Source organism: Prionailurus bengalensis, chromosome F2, assembly GCF_016509475.1.
Source record: "Prionailurus bengalensis isolate Pbe53 chromosome F2, Fcat_Pben_1.1_paternal_pri, whole genome shotgun sequence".
Classification (NCBI taxonomy): domain Eukaryota; kingdom Metazoa; phylum Chordata; class Mammalia; order Carnivora; family Felidae; genus Prionailurus; species Prionailurus bengalensis.
Genome location: NC_057353.1, coordinates 82,060,483 through 82,078,979, shown reverse-complemented (window position 1 = coordinate 82,078,979; position 18,497 = coordinate 82,060,483). Strand labels below are relative to the sequence as shown.

The 18,497-nt window shown below is 50.8% G+C and overlaps 1 protein-coding gene, 1 non-coding gene and 1 pseudogene across 2 annotated transcripts; 2 read left to right on the top strand and 1 right to left on the bottom strand.

Annotated features, from left to right (window-relative positions):
- The first annotated feature begins 5,646 nt into the window (after positions 1-5,646).
- LY6D (lymphocyte antigen 6 family member D) lies at positions 5,647-7,322 on the top strand. Its single transcript, XM_043601933.1, has 3 exons — positions 5,647-5,763; positions 6,473-6,571; positions 6,800-7,322. Exons 1-3 carry the CDS (start codon positions 5,712-5,714, stop codon positions 7,039-7,041), a joined length of 393 nt encoding a protein of 130 aa, XP_043457868.1. The 5' UTR covers positions 5,647-5,711; the 3' UTR covers positions 7,042-7,322.
- A 4,536-nt stretch (positions 7,323-11,858) lies between these two features.
- LOC122496159 lies at positions 11,859-11,965 on the bottom strand. The gene has a single exon (XR_006300698.1). It is a non-coding gene; the product is annotated as a U6 spliceosomal RNA (small nuclear RNA).
- Positions 11,966-15,391: 3,426 nt separating this feature from the next.
- LOC122495874 lies at positions 15,392-16,933 on the top strand (annotated as a pseudogene).
- The last annotated feature ends 1,564 nt before the right edge of the window (positions 16,934-18,497 follow it).

Genomic DNA, 18,497 nt, shown 5'->3' with positions numbered 1-18,497 from the left:
CATGGGGGAGGGGAAGAGAGAAAGAGGGGGAGAGAGATAATCGCAAGCAGTCTCCACACCTAGCGCAGAACCTGATGCAGGGCCGGATCCCATGAACTGTAAGATCATGACCTGAATGAAAATCAAGAGTTGGACACTCAACCAACTGAGCCACCCAGGCACTCCCCCCAAATCTTTTTTTTTTTTTTTAAATCTGGTTGTCCTGGCCGGGGTTTAGTGCGGCTTAAAGGGTAGCAGGATCCAACAGGGGTCCATTTCCTGTTCCCAAGGGACAAGGGACAAATGGCGGGGGGGGTTGTTAAGGAAAGGAACTTACGCTGCTCTATGTAAGACGTACCTGGGCCAAAGACACACAGACAGACTGACAGGGCACATGATCCACGTAAGATGTTTATTTCTCTCTTAAGTGTTAGGATCAATGATGTCCTCTCAAAGCCACCCCCAAATCATATATAATCTTAAGTAAAAGGAACGTGTGTGCATGTTGGGTGTCGCAAATCCCAGAGCTGCCTGCCAACCAGAGGCCCCACTGGGTTTCACTCCACAGTCTTTGAGAATTACTGTTTTCTCTTGTCAGGCGGTAGGTGTGTATGTGAATGAGAAAGGGAAGAGGGGACAGGAGAAACAGACATCACTGTAACTATCTCCTACAGGATACATTAGTTGTATGAGTGGATGAGTAGATGGATGGACAGATAATGAGTGGATGATGGAGGAATGGATGCAGGAATGGATGGATGATGAGTATATGATGGATGGATGGATGGATGGATGATGAGTATATGATGGATGGATGGATGGATGGATGATGAGTATATGATGGATGGATGGATGGATGGATGGATGATGAGTATATGATGGATGGATGGATGGATGGATGGATGATGAGTATATGATGGGGGAATGGATGGAGGAATGGATGGATGATGAGTATATGATGGATGGATGGATGGATGGATGATGAGTATATGATGGATGGATGGATGGATGGATGGATGATGAGTATATGATGGGGGAATGGATGGAGGAATGGATGGATGATGAGTATATGATGGATGGATGGATGGATGGATGGATGATGAGTATATGATGGATGGATGGATGGATGATGAGTATATGATGGATGGATGGATGGATGGATGATGAGTATATGATGGATGGATGGATGGATGGATGGATGATGAGTATATGATGGATGGATGGATGGATGGATGGATGATGAGTATATGATGGATGGATGGATGGATGGGTAAGCTACAGATGGGTGGATTATGTAGGTGGTAGGTGTTCACTACCCTGGAACCTACACCCTATGCCGTCATGGAGCTCAAGGGTTTAAGGCCACAAGCTCAGGCTATAGCAGGAGGATCAGTGAGCAGTGGCACAGCAGAAGGGAGAACCTAGGGGTAGAACATGAGCACATTTTCTTTTTCTCAAACCCTAGAGGGAGCTTATCCTAACATGCAGAGAATAAACCCCCTCCAGGGCACCTGGATCTCAGGTGCTTTAGCTTCTGCAATTCCAGGTTTGCGTGTTCTGCAAGCGTACACCGCTAAGAGCCTGCAGCCATGGAACTCCGAGGTCCCCAGGTTGCTGTGGCTCTGTGGCTCGGTGCCCGTGCCCTTCGGCAAGCTCTCTTCCTCTACTTCATGGAAGGACACAGCCCTCACTCCCCACTCTGAGAGCTTCCCCCATCACCCGGTCCCCTGAATCCCAGTGCCTCTCACAGACACAGCCGGAGACGCCGATTGGCAGGGCCCACGTCAGACCTCTGCTCGGGGACCCGGGGCTGGCCCTAGGAGCCGTGCGGGGCCTCTCGCAGGGGAGTGGCCCACCAGGCCTGAGAACTGGCATGTCTCTCCTGGTCTACGGGAGCCTAGGGCTCCAGTCCAGGCATTCCTGGGAGACAGGCTGCACCCCAAGGCAGGGAAGGGCTGCCCATGTGGCTGCTCCCCGGATTTGCACTCTGGCAGAGCGGGAAAGGGAGGCCCCACACCAGTGGCCATGGTCCCAGGAGATGATGAAGGACAGGCGGGGCCATGCCAGGCCCTGGGAAGCAGGTGAGAGGGACCCATGTCTAGGCCTGTGGCCCTGTGTGTAAGGGTGAGTCTCCTGCACATGAGGGAGGGGCAGGGAGGCCTGGGTGTGGGGTAAGAGCCCCAGGCCAGCAGGGACAGAGTGGAGGGTGGGCCCAGTTTTGGTTCCCACTTGCTGACTGGGTGACCACGGACAAGGCCCTCTCTGTGTCATCCGAGGGAGGCCCCATGCGTGTGTGCAGGTGTGTGAAGGAGGCGCAAAGGCCTCAGGGGGCACCGTATCCCTCCACTGGCTGACTCACAAGGGAGTCACCTCAGCCCTACTGGGGAGGAAGGGGCAGAGACAGGAAAGGGCTACGGCGTGCCAGAGGCCACCGGGGACCAGATCCAGGCCCTGACCCCCTTGCCCTTGCTCTATCCTCAGGAGACCCCCCCTCCCTTGGCCTCCTTGACCTCCCACTCACATGGGGTACGCTTGTCTGTGCACCGTCTCCCCAGCTCATCCAGGGGTCCCGAGGGCTGGCCCTGTCTCTCCTGTCTGTCCCTGTCGTGCCCAGAGTGCAGGGTCTATGATGGGCACTGCTAGCCAAGGGAGTGAGTGGGTAGGTGCAGTGTCCCCCTGTGTGCAGCCGTGGGACCCGCCTGTAATGCAACTTGAAACTGAAGGAGGCTTGTCCCCAGGCCCCAAGGCTTGGGGGTGCACCCAGTGGGGGAACCTGACTTGCCCACGCGGAAGCTCACCTTCAGCCCAAGGCAGGGCCCCAGGGCCTCCCCGGCTGCATTTTCAGAACGCCTGGAGTGGCCCCTGTGCCGCGCTGCTTCCCTCTCTGGGCCACTCACCCCTTTGTGCGACCCCAGGGACCCCCATGGCCTGGTGGTCTAGGCCTTGATTCCTGTCTTTCCCCGCACTCCAAGGCTGAGACGTGGGGAGCAGTGGAAGGCAGGGTGTGGGGCCTGTGGGGCGGGGGGCATGAGCAGGAAAGGCACACTGCAGGCGTAGGTCTGGGCTTGTCCCGGCGCCTGGCCTCCTGGCCCGCTGTGTTCAGGAAGCAGGCAGGGCTGAGGGTGGGGGCTGGTAGCACCCTCCGCCTGTGCCCCTCCACGACCTCTTCTAGCTGTTGTTGCTGTTGGCTCCAGGGACTGGGTGAGAGGGCTTGAGTTCTGGAAAGTAGCAGTTTTCTCCAGAGGATGAGGGGGACAGGAGGAGAGGCCATGGACACAGGAGTGTCCGGGTTCACGCCACTGCCAGGGTGACCTGGCTGGAGCCCGCCCGCAGGGCCCTCTTGGGACCTCACTTCCTCACCAGCAGAAGGATGCTGGAAGGGGGCCAACTTAAAGGGCCATGACGACTCCCCTCTCCCCTGAAATCTGCCTCCAAGATCAGGGCAATCAGGTCACCACCTGCAGGAAGTCCTCCCTGACTGTCCTTCCAATGACTCCCAGTTCTCAGAAAGCTCCCGCCATGGGAACTGCCCACTTTCTCCCCCAAGCAAACTGTGTCTGAGGCGGCTGTCGATAGTTCTGCTAGGAGGCCCCCCCAGGACAGGCAGCTCACACCCTGGTGGGCAGCCCCTGTCCTCACTGGCCGCCTCGCCAGAGACAAAGGCTTTCTCCCCGTGGAACCAGGGCCTAGCTGCCACGTCTGCTCCCATAGGTGTCTGTCCCTGCCTCCAGAGCACACGGCCACAGTGAAGCCTGAGGTGCCCTGTGCGGATGGGCCAGGTGTGCTGGGTCACCTCCAGCCCCAGAGGAGGGGACCCTGCTGTCCACGGGCCTCACATCCAAACTTCCAGTCCTGGTCTGCCCGACACCCCTGGACCCCATAGCTCTACTAGGCCCTACAGGAAATCCAAGCCTCCAAACTTGTTTTTCCAGTAGCTTCCGTGCCCCTTGGCCTCAGTGAGTCACCCCTCCCCATCTGCCAGTCACCACCCCCTCCCCAAGCCCTATATCCTGCTTCCCAGGACCCTGCCTTCCATCTGCCCATGAATGGCTGTGGAATGAATTCGGGAAGGCCTCAGAGCTTGGGGTGACTTTCTCTCTCGGGATGTGGGCAGGGGGCCCCCCGCATCACCTGCCTTGTCAGGGGACACCCCAGCTGTGCTAAACAAGGCTCAGGGGGGCTGGGACCAGCCTGTGGGACCGCGTCAGGGGCCTCCCGGCGTCCCCCAGGGTCCTGGAAGGAAGCCACACCACCCCCCACCCTTGGCCACTCCCACCAGGTCCAGTAACTTCTTTAGGGTGCACAGCACAGAGTGTCAGGCAGCACGTCTTTGGACCCCTGGCACCGGATGTAGCCCCGACTTTACCCCACGTGGCAGGGGAGAGGGGAGGCCCAGCTCCGGAGCTGGCCCGCCCAGAGCCACACTGGGAGGAAGGGCCAAGGGGTCCCAGACCTCCCCAGCCTGAACCCTGTCCTCCCTCCAGCCTCGCCTCCCCTCCCTGCCGCAGGCCCTCCCGTACTTGCGGGATGGGGGCTGCGGCAGGGGGAGGGCTCATCTCCGCCCGTGCTCTGGCCCTACCCGCACCCACGGTCGGCTCGGCCTGCCAGGGCAGGGACAGGGTGAGGCCTCGGAGGGCCCACCCGCACCACCCAGCAGGGTCCAGCTGGCCTAGCAGAGCAGCAGCGGGGGCCCAGGGCCGGCAAGGAGACCTACGGGGCGGGGGGGAGGGCGGCCCTTGTGCTTAGGGCCAAGCCCCTCCGCCCCCCCCCCATCCCCGCGAGCACTGTGAGGTGAAGTTAGGGAGATCTGCCGGGCACCCACAGCCCCTGGCCTGGAAGAGCTCACTGCCCTCGGGACCAGAGCAAGAGACGGACAGCCACGGGTCCTGGAGCAGGGTGAAGGCTAGGGCTCCTCCCGGAGGGCCGGGGCCCAGGGCACGGTGGACAGAGTCCTTGGTGGGAGGGTGGAAGGAAGGGCTGTTGGAGACTTGAGGGGCCCTCGGTTTCTCCCAGTTGGAGAGCGAGTCGAATCTCTGCCTCGGCACCGTCCCCTCCCCCATCAGCCCTGCCCCTGCCCCTCCCCCAGTGCCCCAGGTCCTGCCCCTGCTCCCACGCTCACCTCTCTGCAGGCACATCCAGCCTCCACACGCCGAGCCCGCAGCCCACCCTGCTCCTCTTCCTCTCACTACCCCGAGGTCCTGGCATCTCAGCAAGGTGCCTTCCTTCCGTGGGGTCCTTTGCCCAGGGCTCCATGGGTGGGCCTGGTGATCCTGAGCCCCGAGCCCAGGAAGGCAGGGCCAGCGCGGGGGGCACAGCCAAGGGCGCCCACAGGGCACCTGCATAGGCTTGTGACCCTGTTGACCTTATCTGAGGGTGGGGGTCGCAAGGGAGGAGGTGACAGGTCTGAGACAAAATGATCCGGGGGTCGGACAGAGAGCCGGAGAGAGGAAGAGGACGCAGTGAGCTGCAGAGCCAGCGGAGGCCTCTGTCCCTCGCCCGGAGGTGGGGGGAGGGAAACCCCCTGCCCTGGGGGGCAGGCAGCCAGGGCCAGAGGTCCCTCCAGGTGGCAGGGGAGGCCGCACTGGGCGGGTGGGTGTAGGCCAGCCAGGGTGGGGCGGGTGGAACGCTACTGCCTGGCCACCTGCCCGTCTTGGTCCCTCCCACCAGCACCTGCCCCAGCTATAAGGCCTCCAGAGAGGAGGGGCCCCCACTGCTCCCGGAGACACCCCAAGATGAAGCCAGGTCTGCTGCTCCTCATCGCACTGGCGGTAGCCGCGGGGCCAGGTGGGTGAGGGGCAGGGTGCAGGGCTGGGGCGGGTGGGCAGCTTGGGTCTGTGGGACACGCTCTGGAAGCCTGAGGTTACCGGCCTTTGGGCTCAGAGAATCCTGGACTGAATTTCAGACAAAATGAACCCATGTCTTAGTGGAATCAGACTTAAAATATCGCAACATCTTCGAATCAGCCCATGGGATCAGACACGCACAGGGAGAGAGGCTGGGAGCGGTGCTGAGATGCCTCCCCTGGGGAAAGACCAATGTTCGGGTCACCCAGCCCCTGACTGTCTGGTCCCCGGGAAGCCCCTCCTCCCACAGGCTCAGCATGGTCCGGCTGAAGCCCTGGGCCTTGACTCAGGTCCTCAGGACCACTTCCGCCCGCTGGGGGCAGCCTCTGGCAGCGGCGGGGGTGGGGGGAGGGGCAGCAGTCGTGTCTTGTGAGCTGCTCTTAGCAAGTCTCAGAGCTCTGTGATGTTCCTGGGGAAGGGTCCCCCATGTACCCAGCACCACCAGCTCTCTAGACAGGCCCAGCACAGCCCCTCCTCCCGGCACAAGGGGTCCCGGCGTCCCAGGCTCTGGGCAGCCAAGGACTGTCGCCTCCTGCCTCCGGGGAGACAGGAGCCCTGGCAGGGCCTGGGGTGTAGGAGGGGCCTGGCGCGGGTCAGGGGCGGCAGAGGGCTCGGTCCCGACAGTGACCCCTGTGCCCCTCGCCCCCCAGCCCTTGCTCTCCGCTGTCACGTGTGCTCCAGCTCCACCAACTGCGAGAAAGCTCAGGACTGTGCGGCCAGCGCACGCTACTGCAGGACCATAACCAAGCGTGAGTGACCCGGGAGCACGGAGCCAGGGAAGGGGGCCCCGCAGGGCACCCCAGAGCTCCGCTCAGGGGCCCCGACGCCGGCAGGCTGGTGGGGACGGGTCGGTGATGGGTCGGCCGGGGGGGCGGTGGGGGCCGGGAGCTGGGACTTGGGGTGCTGGGGAGGCCAGACGCGGGGGGGCGGGGGGCTCAGAGGCAGCTGCCCAGTCTGACTGTGCCCATCCGTTCCAGTGGAGCCCCTGCTGGGGAACCTGGTGGAGAAGGACTGCGTGGAGTCGTGCACGCCCACGCACAACCTTCAGGGCCAGGTCAGCAGTGGCGTGACGGCCACCCGGTGCTGTCAGGGCGACCTGTGCAACAAGAGCCTGCAGAGCAGCGCCCCCGCCCGCAGCCGGCTCAGCGGCCCCGCCCCCGGCCTGGCGCTGGCCCTCGGCCTCCTCCTCGCCGCCCTCCTCTCGGCCCCCAGCCTGTGACCTGCCCATCCCCTTCCCCCGGGGACTTCCAGGGCCCCCGTCGCTTCCTCTCCCGGACTGGGAGATTCCACAGCCCCTCCCTCGCCACGAAGGGGGAGGCTCCCGCGTCCTGGGCTGGGGGTCCCCTCGGAGGGTCTGGGGCCGCAGCCAGCGAGCTGATGGCCTGGAGCCCCGCCCCCCAGGCGAGAGGATGCACGTGTCCCTTCTGACTTTACATTCATTCTGTTGGGTTTCCATTTTTCTACTTGAACCTCCGCACAGGAATAAATGATCAAAAACCAGTGTGGTTGTGTCTTCCTGTTTCAGGAGTGCAGGGGGGAGGGAGGAGGCCATCCCGCCTCACAGGCCCCCAGGGCCTGGGACTTGTCACCCAGGGCCCGTCTTGGTCTCGTGCAGGACTCCTGAAATACTAGTGTCACCCCCCCCCCCCCCAGAGGAGACACAGCCCTCCCCAGGCATCTTCTCTGCAGCCCCAGGAGAGGACGCTCCTGGGGAGGCTTGGGTGGGGCCACAGGGCAGAAGGCCTGTGACCCAAATGGTCAGAACACACACACACACACACACACACACACACACACCCCTCCACCCTAGGGAGGCTGGCAAAGGGGGCTGTTGAGCTCACCTGGATGCGGTCAACCCAATGTGGGTAAACTTACCTTGGCCCAACTGCCTGGATCTGGGCCCCGCTGCCCGGGTTCCAGGTTTGCTGCCCGGGTCTGGGCAACTGGATCATTGTGTCCCTGTGAGTTCTCAGCACCCCCGCAGATGCCCAAGCAAGCAGCCTGCCCCTTCCTAGGAGGACCAGAGGCTTTGGAGGCCTGCACCCCCTGCCGGGCGGCCACCACCTTCTGAGGCCTCACCTTGGGCTGGACAGAGCCCTGACTTGGGTGCTGGCAAGGAGGGGCCCTGGCTGGCGGGACCCCTGCAGGGTGCTTGGCTGAGGGACCAGCAGGAGCAGGAGCAGGGACCGGGGAACCTGAGGGCTCTGGCGCCCAGACCTGCTGGGGGGGGGGGGTGCGGGCAACGCCCGCTCGGCCTGCCTCTGTGTCTCCATCACATCACCTAAATTAGGAGCTTCACACGGGTGCCACCATCAGCTACACCCACGTCCCCAGCTTTGCCCACGTGTGTCCTGTCCCAACCCCCATGGCTTCGTCACCATCCAACATCTTCTGTCTTTGCTCAGCTCGGTCAGGGCACACCTGAAGTAACGATAAAGTGGACACACCTAGGGTGCACACCGTGATGAGACTTACACGCTCTGTGCCCCTGAAGTCACCTCTACGACCAAGACAGTGAGCAGCCCATCACCGGCAAAGCTGCCTGCAACCCCTTTGCGCACCCCCTCCGTCCTCCCCTGCACGCCCCGCCCCTGGCAACCACCGCATGTGCTGTTTGTAACAGAGCTATTCGCCACCCACCCCCCAAGCCTGGAAACGCCCCATATGCATCAGCCCACTTTTTCTAGAATTGGATAAAATGGAATCTCACAGCGCGTACTCTTTGGTCTCGGGTTTCTTTCCTCAGCAGGATCCAGAGACACATCCCTGCTGCTGGCGGGGGGGGCGGGGGGTGTCTCTGTCATTCACTCCTGCTGCCCACAGGACTCTGCTATAAGGCCACATCATGGTCCCTCCACCCACGCCCCTGTTGATGGACATCTGGGAGGTTCCCAGGCCTGAGGCCTCATGAGGAATGTCGCTGTGGGCAATCGCCTCTGGTCTTTGCGTGGACAGATGTTTATACCTCTCTTGGGTACAACCCAGGAGTGGAATCCAGGGGCATGTGATAGGGGGATTCTTCTGTCGGAGGGGCCACCAAACAGCTCTCCAAAGAGGCTGCTCTCCCCCATCCCCACCGGCAGCGGAAGAGGGCTCTGGCCACTCCACACGCTCGCCGACACAAGGTGCTGTGGGTCCTTAACAGTGGACACTCCGACGGGTGCATCCGTCTGTATGTCCGTCTTGACGCCCTTACCACACTGTTGTGAGTATATTAAGGCCGAAACTCGGGTCGTGTGACACCTCTACCTTTCACCTTCATTTTCAAAAGGGTCTTAGCGATTTTAGATCCTTCGCATTTCCATATGCATTTCAGAGTTAGCCTCCTAGTCTCCTTGTGAACAATGCCCTTGGGATATGGGCTGGGACTGCACCTGATCCATAGATCAGTTCAAGGAGAATTTACATCTCATTATTTTTTAATGTTTATTTTTGAGAAAGAGAGAGACAGAGAGAGAGAGAGAGAGGGAGAGAGACCGCACACGAGCACGCATGGGGGAGGGGCAGAGAAAAGAGGGGAAGACAGAGGATCCAAAGCAGGTTCCATGCTGACAGCAGAGACTCCGATGGGGGGCTTGAACTCACAATCCGTGAGATCATGACCTGAGCCAAAGCTGGACACTCAACCAACTGAGCCCCCAGGCACCCCTACATATTATTAAGTCTGCTCATCAATGAGGACGGCGTACCTCTCCATCTGCTGACGCCCTTAGCAATGTATTTCAGCAGTGTTTTGCAGCTTTCAGAGCAAACAGGCTTTACACATCTTTTGTCAACATCATCCCTAAGTATTGCACGGGATGCTCTTTATAAATGGTATTTTCAATGATCAATTGTTGGTTGTAAGAATACAGAAATACAATGAATTTTTTGCTCATTAACCTTTTATTCTGCAACCTTGCTAAACCAACATAGTTTTAGAAGGGTTTTCTTGAGTTGTTTTTTTTTTTAATATTTTAAATTATTTATTTTTTTAAATTTACATCCAAGTTAGTTAGCATAGAGTGTAAAATGATTTCAGGAGTAGATTCCAGTGATCTATCCCCTGTGTGTAACACCCAGTGCTCATCCCCAAAAGTGTCCTCCTTAATGCCCCTCACCCATTTAGCCCATCCCCCCTCCCACAACCCCTCCAGCAACCCTCAGTTTGTTTTCTGTATTTAAGAGTCTCTTATGGTTTGTTCCCCTCCCTGATTTTATATTATTTTTGCTTCCTTTTCCTTATGTTCATCTGTTTTGTATCTTAAATTCCACCTATGAGTGAAGTCATATGATTTTTGTCTTTCTCTGACTAATTTCACTTAGCATAATACCCTCCAGTTCCATCCACGTAGTTGCAGATGGCAGGATTTCTTTTTGATTGCCGAGTAATACTCCCTTGTATATATAGACCACATCTTCTTTATCCATTCATCCATCGATGGACATTTGGGCTCTTTCCATACTTTGGCTATTGTTGATAGTGCTGCTATAAACACTGGGGTACATGTGTCCCTTCAAAACAGCACACCTGTATCCCTTGGATAAATGCCTAGCAGTGCAATTGCTGGGTCATAGGGTAGTTCTATATTTTTTTTCAATATATGAAGTTTATTGTCAAATTGGTTTCCATACAACACCCAGTGCTCATCCCAAAAGGTGCCCTTCTCAATATCCATCACCCCCCCCCCGACCCCCCATCAACCCTCAGTTTGTTTTCAGTTTTTAAGAGTCTCTTATGCTTTGGCTCTCTTCCACTCTAACCTCTTTTTTTTTTTTCCTTCTTCTCCCCCATGGGTTTCTGTTAAGTATCTCAGGATCCACATAAGAGTGAAACCATATGGTATCTGACTTTCTCTGTATGGCTTATTTCACTTAGCATAACACTCTCCAGTTCCATCCATGTTGCTACAAAGGGCCATATTTCATTCTTTCTCATTGCCACGTAGTACTCCATTGTGTATATAAACCACAATTTCTTTATCCATTCATCAGTTGGTGGACATTTAGGCTCTTTCCATAATTTGGCTATTGTTGAGAGTGCTGCTATAAACATTGGGGTACAAGTGCTCCTATGCATCAGTACTCCTGTATCCCTTGGGTAAATTCCTAGCAGTGCTATTGCTGGGTCATAGGGTAGGTCTATTTTTAATTTTTTGAGGAACCGCCACACTGTTTTCCAGAGGGGCTGCACCAATTTGCATTCCCACCAACAGTGCAAGAGGGTTCCCGTTTTTCCACATCCTCGCCAGCATCTATAGTCTCCTGATCTGTTCATTTCAGCCACTCTGACTGGCGTGAGGTGATACCTGAGTGTGGTTTTGATTTGTATTTCCCTGATGAGGAGCGACATTGAGCATCTTTTCATGTGCCTGTTGGCCATCCGGATGTCTTCTTTAGAGAAGTGTCTATTCATGTTTTCTGCCCATTTCTTCACTGGATTATTTGTTTTTCGGGTGTGGAGTTTGGTGAGCTCTTTATAGATTTTGGATACTAGCCCTTTGTCCGATATGTCATTTGCAAATATCTTTTCCCATTCCATTGGTTGCCTTTTAGTTTTGTTGGTTGTTTCCTTTGCTGTGCACAAGCTTTTTATCTTCATAAGTTCCCAGTAGTTCATTTTTGCTTTTAATTCCCTTGCCTTTGGGGATGTGTCAAGTAAGAAATTGCTACGGCTGAGGTCAGAGAGGTCTTTTCCTGCTTTCTCCTCTAGGGTTTTGATGGTTTCCTGTCTCACATTCAGGTCCTTTATCCATTTTGAGGTTATTTTTGTGAATGGTGTGAGAAAGTGGTCTAGTTTCAATCTTCTGCATGTTGCTGTCCAGTTCTCCCAGCACCATTTGTTAAAGAGACTGTCTTTTTTCCATTGGATATTCTTTCCTGCTTTGTCAAAGATGAGTTGGCCATACATTTGTGGGTCTAGTTCTGGGGTTTCTATTCTATTCCATTGGTCTATGTGTCTGTTTTGTGCCAATACCATGCTGTTTTGATGATTACAGCTTTGTAGTAGAGGCTAAAGTCTGGGATTGTGATGTCTCCTGCTTTGGTCTTCTTCAAAAAAATATGGAACGCTTCACGAATTTGCGTGTCATCCTTGCGCAGGGGCCATGCTAATCTTCTCTGTATCGTTCCAATTTTAGTATATGTGCTGCCGAAGCTAGCACAGGGTAGTTCTATTTTTAATTTCTTGAGGAGCCTGCATACTCTTTTCTAGAGTGGCTATACCAGTTTGTATTCCCACCAGAAGTGCAAAAGAGATCCTCTTTCTCTGCATCCTTGCCAACATCTGTTGTTTCCTGAGTTGTTAATTTTAGCCATTCTGACAGGTGTGAGGTGGTATCTCAATGTGGTTTTGATTTGTATTTCCCTGATGATGAATGATGTTGATTATTTTTTGATGTGTCTTTTGGCCATCTGGATGTCTTCTTTGGAAAAGAGTCTATTCATGTCTTTTGCCCATTTCTTCACTGGATTATTTCAGTTTTGGGGGGGGTGTTGAGTTTGATAAGTTCTTTATAGATTTTGGATACTAACTCTTTATTTGCTATGTCATTTGCAAATATCTTCTCCCATTCTGTCGGTTGCTTTTTAGTTTTGCTAATTGTTTCCTTTGCTGTGCAGAAGGTTTTTATTTTGATGAGGTCCCAGTAGTTCATTTTTGCTTTTGTTTCCCTAGCCTCCAGAGACGTGTTGAGTAAGAAGTTGCTGTGGCCAAGGTCAAAGAGGTTTTTGCCTGCTTTCTTCTCGAGGATTTTGATGGCTTCCTGTCTTACATTTAGGCCTTTCATCCATTTTGAGTTTATTTTTGTGTCTGCTGTAAGAAAGTGGTCCAGGTTCGTTCTTCTGCATGTCGCTGCCCAGTTTTCCCAACACCACTTGCTGAAGAGACTGTCTTTATTCCATCGGATATTCTTTCCTGCTTTGTCAAAGATTAGTTGGTCATATGTTTGTGGGTCCATCTCTGGGTTCTCTATTCTGTTCGATTGATCTGAGTGTCTGTTCTTGTGCTGGTACCATACTGTCTTGATGATGACAGCTTTGTAGTACAGCTTGAAGTCCGGGATTGTGATGCCTCCAATTTTGGTTTTCTTTTTCAGGATTGCTTTGGCTATTCGGGGTCTTTTGTGGTTCCATACAAATCTTAGGATTGTTTGTTCTAGCTCCGTGAAGAATGCTGGTGTTATTTTGATAGGGATTGCATGAATATGTAGATTGCTTTGGGTAGTGTCAACATTTTCACAATATTTCTTCTTCCAATCCGTGAGCATGGATGTTTTTCATTGTGTGTGTGTGTGTCTTCTTCAATTTCTCTCATAAGTTTTCTATAGTTTTCAATGTAAAGATTTTTCACTTCTTTGGTTAGGTTTATTTCTAGGTATTTTATGGGTTTGGGTGCAATTGTAAATTGGACCAATTCCTTGATTTCTCTTTCTGCTGCTTCATTATTGGTGTATTCGAATGCAACTGATTTCTGTGCATTTATTTTATATCCTGTGACTTCGCTGAATTCATGGATTGGGTCTAGCAGTTTTTTTGGTGGAGTCTTTTAGGTTTTCCACATAAAGTATCATGTCATTGGTAAAGAATGAAAGTTTGACTTCCTCCTTGCTGATTTGGATGCTTTTTATTTCTTTGTGTTGTCGATTGCTGAGGCCAAGACTTCCAATACTAAGTTGAATAACAGTGGCGAGAATGGACATCCCTGTCTTGTTCCTGACCTTAGGGGGGAAAGCTCTCAGTTTTTCCCCATTGAGGATGATATTAGCTGTGGGTCTTTCATATATGGCTTTTATGATCTTGAGGTATGATCCTTCTATCCATACTTTCTTGAGGGTTTTTATCAAGAAAGGATGGTGTATTTTGTCAAATGCTTTCTCTGCATCTATTGAGAGGATCATGTGGTTCTTAATCTTTCTTTTATTAATGTGATGTGTCACACTGATCGATTTGTGGATATTGAACCAGCCCTGCATCCCAGGAATAAATCCCACTTGGTCATGGTGAATAATTCTTTTAATGTATTGTTGGATCCAGTTGGCTAGTATCTTGTTGAGAATTTTTGCATCCGTGTTCATCAGGGAAATTGGTGTGTAGTTCTTTTTAGTGGGGTCTTTGTCTGGTTTTGGAATCAAGGTAATGCTGGCCTTATAGAATGTGGTTGGAAGCTTTCCTTCCATTTCTGTTTTTTGCAACAGCTTCAAAAGAATAGGTGTTAACTCTTCTTTAAATATTTGGTAGCGTTCCCCTGGAAAGCCATCTGACCCTGGACTCTTGTTTGTTGGGAGATTTTTGGTTACTGATTGAATTTCTTCACTGGTTATGAGTTTGCTCAAATTTCCTATTTCTTCCTGTTTCAGTTTTGGTAGTTTACATGTTTCTATGGATTTGTCCCTTTCTTCCAGATTTCCTAATTTGTTGGCATATAATTGTTCATAATATTCCCTTATTATTGTTTGTGTTTATGTAGTGTTGGTTAGGATCTCTCCTCTTTCATTCGTGATTTTATTTATCTGGGTCCTTTCCATTATGTTTTTGATCAGTCTGGCTAGGGGGGTATCAATTTCATTAATTCTTCAAAGCACCAGCTCCTGGTTTCATTGATCTGTTCTGTTCTGTTTGTTTGTTTTCGATAGCATTGATTTATGCTCTAATCTTTATTATTTCCTGTATTCTGCTGCTTTGGGACTTTATTTGCTGTTCTTTTTCCAGCTTCTTTAGGTGTAAGGTTAGGTTGTGTATCTGAGAGCTTTCTTCCTTCTTTAGGAAGGCTTGGATTGCTGTATACTTTCCTCTTATGACTGCCTTTGCTGGATCCCAGAGGTTTTGGGCTGTCGTGTTTTCATGTTCATTGGCTTCCATGTACTTTTAAATTTCCTCTTTAATTTCTTGGTTCACCCATTCATTCTTTAGTAGGATGTTCTTTAATCTCCAAGTATTCGTTGTCTTTCCAAGTTTTTTCTTGCGGTTGATTTCAAGTTTCATAGTGTTGTGGTCTGAAAATATGCACAGTATGATCTTGGTCTTTTTGTACTTGTTGGGGGCTGATTTGTATCCCAGTATCTGATCTATTCTAGAGAACGTTCCACATGCACTCGAGAAGAATGTGTGACCACTGCTTTAGGATGAAATGTTCTGAATATATCTGTTAAGTCCATCTGGTTCAGTGTGTCAATCAAAGCCATTGTTTCCTTGTTGATTTTCTGCTTAGGTAATCTGTCCATTGTTGTAAGTGGGGTGTTGAAGTCCCCTACTATAATGTCATTATTATCAATGAGTTTCTTTATGTTTGTGATTAATTGATTTATATATTTGGGTGTTCCACGTTGGGGGGATAAATGTTTACAATTGTTAGATCTTTTGGTGGCTAGACCCCTTAATTATGATATAATGCCTTTCTTCATCTCTTGTTAGAGTCTTTGCTTTAAAATCTAGTTTGTCTGATTTGAGTATGGCTACTTCAACTTTATTTGTTGACCATTAGCATGACAGATGGTTCTCCATCCTCTTACTTTCAATCTGAAGGTGCTTTAGGTCTAAAATGGGTCTCTTGGCTTTCTGCCTGTGGACGCCACGGAGTAATCATTGTGAAAGTCTCCTCTCCCACCACCGTCATGTCTAAGTCAGAGTCTCCCAAAGAGCCTGAATAGCTGCGGAAGCTTTTCATCAGAGGTTTGAGCTTTGAAACAACCGATGAGAGTCTGAGGAGCCATTTTGAGCAATGGGGAACACTTATGAACTGTGTGGTAATGAGAGATCCAAACACCAAGTGCTCCAGAGGCTTTGGGTTTGTCACCTATGCCACTGTGGGAGAGGTGGATACAGCCGTGAATGCAGGGCCACACAAGGTGGATGGAAGAGTTGTAGAACCAAAGAGGGCTGTCTCATCTCGAGAGAAGATTCTCAAAGACCTGGTGCCCACTTCACTGTGAAAAAGATTTATGTCAGTGGCATTAAAGAAGACACTGAAGGGACACCTGGGTGGTGCAGTCGGTTAAGCGTCTGACTTCAGCCAGGTCACGATCTCGCGGTCCGTGAGTTCGAGCCCTGCGTCGGGCTCTGGGCTGATGGCTCGGAGCCTGGAGCCTGTTTCCGATTCTGTGTCTCCCTCTCTCTCTGCCCCTCCCCCGTTCATGCTCTGTCTCTCTCTGTCCCCCCCCCCCAAAAAAAAAAAAAAGAAGACACTGAAGAACATCATCTAACAGATTGTTTTGAACAGTATGGGAAAATGGAAGTGATTGAAATCATGACTGACCGAGGCAGTGGCAAAAAGAGAGGCTTTGCTTTTGTAACATTTGACGACCAAGACTCTGTAGACAAGACTGTCATTCAGAAATTCCATACTGTGAATGGCTACAACTGTGAAGTAAGGAAAGCTTTATCTAAGCAAGAGATGGCTCGTGCTTCCTCCAGCCAAAGAGGTTGAAGTGGTCCTGGTAACTTTGGTGGTGGTCGTGGAGGTGATTTTGGTGGGAGTGACAACTTTGGCTGTGGAGGAAACTTCAGTGGGTGAGGTGGCTTTGGTGGCAGTTGAGATAGTGGTGGATATGGTGGCAGTGGGGATGGCTATAATGGATTTGGTAACAATGAAAGCAGCTTTGGAGGTGGCGGAAGCTGTAATGATTTTGGCAACTACAACAATCAATCTTCAAGTTTTGGGCCCATGAAAAGAGGAAATTTTGGAGGCAGAAGCTCTGGCCCCTAAGGTGGTGGAGGCCAATACTTTGCCAAACCACAAAACCAAGGTATCTATGGCGGTTCCAGCAGCAGCAGTAGCTATGGCAGTGGTAGAAGGTTTTAATTACTGCCAGGAAACAAAGCTTAGCAGGAGAGGAGAGCCAGAGAAGTGACAGGGAGGCTACAGGTTACAACAGATTTGTGAACTCAGACAAGCACAGTGGTGGCAGGGCTTAGCTGCTACAAAGAAGACATGTTTTAGACAACACTCATGTATATGGGCAAAAAACTCGAGGACTGTATTTGTGACTAATTGTATAACAGGTTATTTTAGTTTCTGTTCTGTGGAAAGTGTAAAGCATTCCAACAAAGGCTTTTAATGTAGTTTTTTTTTTTTTTTTGCACCCATGCTGTTGATTGCTAAATGTAATAGTCTGATCATGACGCTGAATAAATGTGTCTTTAAAAAAATAATAATAATAAATAAAATGTGTCTCTTGTAAGCAGCTTATAGATGGGTCTTGATTTCTTATGCATTCTGATACCCTATGTCTTTTGATTGGAGCACTTAGTCCATTGACATTTAGAGTGATTACTGAGAGATATGAATTTAGTGTCATTGTATTGCCTGTAGAGTTGGAGTTTCTGGAGATGTTCTCTGGTCCTTTCTAGTCTTTGTTGATTTCAGTATTTTTTGTTTTGTTTTGTCTTTTCTCCACCCAGCAAATTCCCCTTAAAATTTCTTGCAGGACTGGTTTAGATTTCCTTTAGTTTTTGTTTGTTTGGGAAACACTTTCTCTCTCCTTCTATTTTGAATGAGAGCCCTTTGCGGACAAAGAATTCTTGGCCGTATATTTTTCCAATTCAACACGTTGAATGTACCTGCCACTCCTTTCTGACCTGCCAAGTTTCTGTGGATAGGTCTGCTGCAAACCTGACCTGCCTTCCATTATAGGTTAAGGACTTTTTTCCCCTTGCTGCTTTCATAATTCTTTCCTTGTCTATGTATTTTGTGACTTTGACTATGATGTGCTTTTAGGATTGTCAGTTTTTGTTGAATCTAATAGGAGTTCTCTGTGCTTTTTGGATTTTGATGTCTGTGTCTTTCCCCAGATTAGGAAAGTTTTCTGCTATAATTTGCTCACATAAACCTTCTGCCCCTTTTTCTCTCTCTTCATCTTCTGTGACTCCTATGATTTGTATGTTATTCCTTTTTTTTAAGAGAGAGAGAGAGAACAAGCACATAAGCTAGGAGACAGCAGAGGGAGAAAGAGACAGAATCTTTTTTATTTTATTTTTAACGTTTATTTATTTTTGAGAGATGGGGGAGAGGAGCAGAGAGAGAGTGAGACACGGCACAGAGCCAGACGTGGGGTTTGAACTCATGAACCAGGAGATCATGACCTGAGTCGAAGTTGGAAGTTTAACCTACTGAGCCACCCAGGTGCCCCTGGATGTTATTCCTTTTTAATGAGTCACTGAGTTCTCTAATTCTTTTATTGTGCTCTTTTGCCTTAGTTTTCCTCTTTTTTTTCTGCTTCATTATTCTCCATAATTTTGTCTTCTATATTGCAGATTTGCTGTTCTGCTTCATCCATACTTGCCACTGTGGCATCCATTCAAGATTGCATCTCAGTTATAGCATTTTTAGTTTCTTCCTGACTAGATTTTATTTCTCTTATCTCCACAGAAAGGGATTCTATGCCTGTTTCAACCTCATCTAGTATTCTTATTATCATGTTTCTAAATTCTAGTTCAGACATCTTGCTTATATCTGGCTGTCATTTCTTCCTGTTCTTTCTTTTGGGGTGAATTCCTTCATTTTGTCATTTTGGCAGAAGAAAAAGAAGTAATAAAATAAAAAATTAAAATTAAAAAATTAAAAACAACACAAAAAGCCAAATAAAGGAAGCTAGATCCTAGGTGTGTTTTGGTCTGGTTGTTGAAAGAAGCTTGTTAGAATAGAGAAAAAAGGAAAGAAAAGAACAAAAAGAAAGAAAGATGGAAGAAAACGTTTAAAAT

Excerpts from the sequence above, each read along its gene's own strand:
- LY6D (XM_043601933.1), top strand. The coding sequence starts at position 5,712 with ATGAAGCCAGGTCTGCTGCTCCTCATCGCACTGGCGGTAGCCGCGGGG. Across the intron at positions 5,764-6,472 it reads GGCGGTAGCCGCGGGGCCAG|CCCTTGCTCTCCGCTGTCAC; the intron begins GTGGGTGAGGGG and ends CTCGCCCCCCAG. Across the intron at positions 6,572-6,799 it reads CTGCAGGACCATAACCAAGC|TGGAGCCCCTGCTGGGGAAC; the intron begins GTGAGTGACCCG and ends CATCCGTTCCAG.